General features: G+C 46.9%; 1 protein-coding gene across 1 annotated transcript; it reads left to right on the top strand.

Annotated features, from left to right (window-relative positions):
- Positions 1-2,832: 2,832 nt before the first annotated feature.
- LOC117130500 lies at positions 2,833-5,928 on the top strand. Its single transcript, XM_033283316.1, has 3 exons — positions 2,833-4,171; positions 4,295-5,044; positions 5,519-5,928. The coding sequence occupies exons 1-3, from the start codon at positions 2,833-2,835 to the stop codon at positions 5,926-5,928; spliced, it is 2,499 nt and encodes an 832-aa protein (XP_033139207.1).
- Positions 5,929-6,187: the final 259 nt, after the last annotated feature.

A 6,187-nucleotide genomic window follows, 5' to 3' on the forward strand; every position in this document is an offset into this window, starting at 1 on the left:
TGTGTACTGAACAGATAGCCCACGTGGGCCAAAATCACCCGAACAGTCCACGGGATGGGCCACCGTGCTGAGTCCAAGGAACAGCGTGCTGAGTCCAAGGACCAGCGTGCTGATATGTGTACTGATGGACAGACACATATGTCCTATGTGTGCTGACGGACACACACGGACAGCTACGGTTGCTGACAGATAACCATGGACTTCCTGTGTGTGCTTGCGGACACCCACAGACGTCATGTGTGTACTGAACAGACAGCCCACGTGGGCCAAAATCACCCGAACAGTCCACAGGAAGGGTCAGCGTGCTGAGTCCAAGGACCAACGTGCTGATATGTGTACTGATGGACAGCCACGGACGTCCTGTGTGTGCTGATAGACACACACGGACACACCCGAACAGCGACGGACGTCCTGTGTGAGCTGACGAACACACACGGACATCCTGTGTGGGCTGACGGACACCCACGGACGTCATGTGTGTATTGAACAGACAGCCCACGTGGGCCAAAATCACCCGAACAGTCCACGGGATGGGCCACCGTGCTGAGTCCAAGGACCAGCTTGCTGATATATGTACTGATGGACAGCCACAGACGACCTGTGTGTGCTGACGGACACACACGGACAGCTACGGATGTCCTGTGTTTGCTGACGGACAGCCACGGACGTCTTGTGTGTGCTGGCGGACACCCACGGACGTCCTGTCTCTACTGACGGACACACATGGACTCAAACGGACACACAGAGACAGCCATGGACGTCCAGTGTGTGTTGGCGGACACACACGGACAGCTACGGATGTCCTGTGTGAGCTGATGGACACACACAGACGTCCTGTGTGTGCTGGCGGACACCCACAGATGTCCTGTGTATACTTAACAGACAGCCCACGTGGGCCAAAATCACCCGAACAGTCCACGGGATGGGCCACCGTGCTGAGTCCAAGGACCAGCGTGCTGATATATGTACTGATGGACAGCCACAGACGTCCTGTGTGTGCTGTCGGACACACACGGACACACATGGACAGCTACGGACGTCCTGTGTTTGCTGACGGAGAGCCACGGACATCCTGTGTGTGCTGGCGGACACCCACGGACGTCCTGTGTGTACTGAACAGACAGCACACGTGGGCCAAAATCACCCAAACAGTCAACGGGAAGGGTCAGCGTGCTGAGTCCAAGGACCAACGTGCTGATATGTGTACTGATGGACAGCCACGGACGTCATATGTGTGATGACGGACACAATCGGACAGTCAAGGACGTCCTGTGTTTGCTGACGGACAGCCACAAACAGCCACAGATGTCCTGTGTGATGCACCTCAGATCATGGAGCAGTTCGTTGGACAAGTCCAACATGAAGATCAGAACAGTCCGAGAAATTCAACAGAGGTTCATCCGGACGACCGTACCGAACGCACTGACCGGGCCGTGTACCGGATCGACCCGCGTACGTCCGGAAAGGAGCTTCGTTTGGATCCACGTCCAGACGATCGATCTGACCGTACTGAAGCTCGGCTACCCCGACCAACTCGTCAAGTTAGGAAGATCGATCAAGCCAAACTCTCATCCGAACGCACCGATTTCGAATCAGACCGCAGCTTCTCATTTCTGACCCGACTGGCTCTTACCGCGGGCACTGCCGAACGTACCGCCGAACGTTCTGAAAATCCGACTTACCAGTTTGATCCGATTCTTCAGTTTGATCATCTGAGCTTCTCAAGGGGAAGGATACTTAAGCTCTCTGAAGATATTGGACACATTTGGAACACATCAGTTCATGAGTTTCCTTCATCCGATCATGCAGACCGTCCGGACCATGTACTGCTCCTTACCGCGGGACATGCATCCAGATTCATCGAATCTGGACAAGAGTAGGCAAAGGGTTCACTTTGGCCAGTCAACATAATTTTCTGTGTATTGACCAGATCTGGTCTTTGTTATATTTTCTATGTCTTATTTTCACACAAAATGATTTATTTCATTTTGACTAAACTTGTATAAGTACTCCATCATTTCTGAATAAAGATTATCGATTTTTCCCTTCAAAACTTCTTAAGTTTTCTCTCTTTGTTCATTGCAAAGAACTTGTTTTAGTTTACTTTGGTGTGGTTAACATCCGAGCAAACACCTTGTCTAATCGGACCGGTGAGTCACATCCGGCGATCTAGTCAAGTCAGTCTCCACAACGGACCTGTGAGTCACATCAGGCGTTGTTCAGACTTGGAAATATCGAAGGCCTTCCGCATCCTTCGTGAGATCCCTCGATCCATCACTTCTCCATCCGGAGATCCTATCAAATACCGTACCGGCTGAGTGTTCCGATCTAAGGGTCTATCAAAGTGGTATCAGAGCCACTCAACCGGTATCATCTTCTCATTCCATCTTCTCATCTACCATCTTCTTCATCTAAAAAGTTCTTCTTCTATCTATCTTGAACCCGGGCCACTCATTACCACCATATAAAAAAAAAAAAAAAAAAAAAAAAAAAAAAAAAACAGTAAAAAAAAAAAAAAAAAATAAGAAAGATTGTGGTGGTGGTGGAAGAGAAAGCCTGCTGGCTGAAGAGTAATCCGGCCTTTGAGTTGGTTAAGGCGGGTTCCCCTTGTAATCTCTTATCTACCTTCTCTTGTGACCCTTGTTTGATTGGATCTGACCCACTGAGTATCTTTGGACTTGTCTTTCTCTGAACTTTGAGAACAAACCAAAATCTTGTGTGAACCACTTCAAATCTTTGAGAGAAACACGTGAGTGGGAGAGGAAACAAACACTTGAGAGTGTGAGGTATTTGTTACCCTAACGTTTATTGTTGAGAATTTCAGGAAGAACCATGAGCAGTGAGGAAGAACGGAACCGTCCCGGAAATTCTGTAGCCGGACTCTCAAACCTCCAAATGAGGGCTTTAAACGATACTTTTACTAACCTTATGAATGCAGGACTTGAGCAGATCCATCAAAGGTTAGATGAGATTCAGGAGAGCCAACAAACCAGATCTAGAACCGGAACCAGACGAGCTCAACCTAGACGGAACAGCCAATCCGATCTAGAAATCTTTGACGAAGATACCAACGATGATCAATCCATCAACCGACCCAGGAGAGGACATAGAAACCGAAACCCAGGTGAAGTCAATCCTTTTGCTAGAGCTGAACGAAATGAAAATGGGTTGGGTGCTTTGAAATTGAAAATTCCAAGCTTTGAAGGAAAGAATGATCCTGATGTCTTTTTAGAATGGGAAAGGAAAATTGAACTGGTTTTTGATTGTCAAAACTTGTCTGATATTAGGAAGGTTAGGTTAGCAGCTTCTGAATTTTCTGGCTATGCTATTAACTGGTATGACCGAGTTGTGACTCACAGGAGGAGAACAGGTGAAGCACCAGTGGAGACTTGGTTGGGGCTTATTACGCTTATGCGGAAACGCTTCGTACCGGACCATTACCAACGCGACCTACACCACAAACTCAGGAGGCTACTTCAGGGAACAAAGTCGGTTGAGGACTACCATCAGGAAATGGAGACTTTGATGCTTAAGGCTGATGTGGATGAACCTGTAGACGCAACCATGGCTAGATTCCTCACTGGACTCAACCGGGACATCCAAGACCGCATGGAACTTCAGGATTATAGTGACATGGAACAGATGCTACACAAGGCTATCCTGATTGAGCAGCAAGTCAAAAGGAAAGGACTCTCCAAATCCACCTTCCCTTCAAAATCACCTTTTCCATCTAAGCCTAGCTACCAAGACAAAGGTAAGTATCCTGCCACAACAAATACTGCTTTGAAAACTGATGTTCCTACTCGTGTGGATAAAGGAAAAGCAGTGGAAAACCCCAGCAGAACAAGAGACATAAGGTGTTTCAAGTGTCAGGGCCTCGGACACTATGCCAACAAATGTCCAAACCAGCGGGTGATGGTTCTTTTGGAAAATGGTGATGTAGAATCCGAGGAGGACAAAGAGGAAAAAGAGGACCTTGGTCCCATTTTTGATGAGGAAGAAGAGCCCTTTGATTACCCAGCCAGTGGACCACTTCTTGTTACAAGAAAGCTCTTGGAGGAACCGATCTTAGAGGACGAAATTGAGGAAGTAATTGATGAGTTCTGTTCCTCGTTTGTTAAAGAAACAGGACCGGTCTATGACGAGGACAATCTCAGCTTTCCAGCTACTGGTCCTCTTCTTGTCACTAGACGATCCTTAAGTGTTCAGCCTAAAACCGACGAGAAGGAACAAAGGGAGAATCTCTTTCACTCTAGATGTTTTGTTTCTTCTAAAGTTTGCTCTTTGATTATAGATGGTGGCAGCTGTACCAACGTGGCTAGTGATACCTTGGTGAAGAAACTTGGACTTGTTACACGTCCACTTGCCAAACCTTTCAGGTTGGAATGGTTGAATGAGGACGGAGAGCAATACGTCAAGGAACAGGTGACTGTTCCGATCACTATCGGACGGTACGAGGATGAGGTCGTGTGTAACGTCCTTCCCATGGACGCTTGTCACATTCTTTTGGGTCGACCTTGGCAGTTCGACAAGAAGGCTGTCCATGATGGCTACACAAACCGCCACTCCTTTGAACACAATGGAAAGAAAATCACCTTGGTTCCCCTTTCTCCCTTAGAAGTTCACCAAGATCAAATCCAACTTAAGAAGGGACGAGAACAAGACTCCAAACCTGAGGCATCAGCAAGAAATTCCAACTTCTACATCAAACAAGGTCAGGTAAGAAAAACCCTTGCCACCAAAAAGCCATTCCTTTTGCTTGTTTATAAGGAATCTCTTATGGCCTCATCTTCTTCTCACCTTGCACCGGACATTCCGAGTGATTTGAAAGGATTATTGCAGGAGTTTTCTGATGTATTTCCTGAAGAAAATCCAAAAGGATTGCCTCCAATCCGTGGCATTGAACATCAGATCGATCTCGTTCCAGGCGCGTCCTTGCCAAACCGACCAGCGTACCGCACTAACCCCGTCGAGACCAAGGAACTCCAAAAGCAGATTGATGATCTTCTTGACAAAGGATACATCCGAGAAAGCCTCAGCCCATGTGCTGTACCTGTCCTACTCGTGCCAAAGAAAGATGGGTCGTGGAGGATGTGTGTGGACTGTCGGGCCATAAACAACATCACGGTAAAGTATCGCCATCCCATCCCTCGTCTTGATGACATGCTTGATGAACTTCATGGTGCTTGTGTCTTTTCTAAGATAGACTTGAAAAGTGGATACCACCAGATTAGAATGAAAGAGGGAGATGAATGGAAAACGGCCTTTAAAACAAAACTAGGATTGTATGAATGGTTAGTTATGCCTTTTGGTTTGACTAATGCACCTAGTACTTTCATGCGTCTGATGAACCATGTGTTGAGATCCTTTATTGGTCATTTCGTTGTTGTGTATTTTGATGATATTCTTGTTTATAGCAAAAACCATGAGGAACATCAAAGGCATTTGAGAGCCGTTCTTGAAGTCCTTAGGGACGAACGTTTGTTTGCTAACCTTGGAAAGTGTTCTTTTGGTACAGATCAAGTTGTTTTCCTAGGTTTTGTTGTAGGAAAAGATGGCCTGAAGGTTGATGAAGAAAAGGTCAAAGCCATCCGCGACTGGCCCATTCCTAAGTCCGTAAGTGAGGTTCGAAGCTTCCATGGCCTTGCTGGTTTCTATCGACGGTTCGTCCAAGACTTCAGTTCTATAGCCGCTCCTCTCACTGAGGTTATCAAGAAGAATGTGGGTTTCAAGTGGGAACAACCTCAGCAGGAAGCTTTCCAAATCCTAAAAGAGAAGTTAACTCAAGCCCCTCTTCTTGCTTTACCAGATTTTTCTAAAACTTTTGAGATTGAGTGTGATGCTTCCGGAGTGGGTATTGGTGCTGTTCTTATGCAGGATAGGAAACCCATCGCATACTTTAGTGAAAACTTGGAGGAGCTACCTTGAACTACCCAACCTACGACCAGGAGCTTTATGCTTTGGTGAGAGCACTTCAAACTTGGCAGCACTACCTTTGGCCCAAGGAATTCGTCATTCATACCGACCATCAGTCCCTGAAACATTTGAAGGGACAACAGAAGCTTAACAAACGCCATGCTCGTTGGGTTGAATTCATTGAGACATTTCCATACGTGATCAAGTATAAACAAGGTAAGGAAAATGTTGTGGCCGATGCCTTGTCACGCAGGTATGTTCTCCTTTCAGC

This window comes from Brassica rapa, unplaced genomic scaffold, assembly GCF_000309985.2.
Source record: "Brassica rapa cultivar Chiifu-401-42 unplaced genomic scaffold, CAAS_Brap_v3.01 Scaffold0515, whole genome shotgun sequence".
Taxonomy (NCBI): domain Eukaryota; kingdom Viridiplantae; phylum Streptophyta; class Magnoliopsida; order Brassicales; family Brassicaceae; genus Brassica; species Brassica rapa.

Bases quoted from the DNA above. Each gene is read 5' to 3' on its own strand.
- LOC117130500 (XM_033283316.1), top strand. From the start codon at position 2,833: ATGAGCAGTGAGGAAGAACGGAACCGTCCCGGAAATTCTGTAGCCGGA. The intron at 4,172-4,294 runs GTCCTCTTCTTG...CTTTGATTATAG, and splicing joins TCTCAGCTTTCCAGCTACTG to ATGGTGGCAGCTGTACCAAC. The intron at 5,045-5,518 runs GTGCTGTACCTG...CTTTTGGTACAG, and splicing joins CCGAGAAAGCCTCAGCCCAT to ATCAAGTTGTTTTCCTAGGT.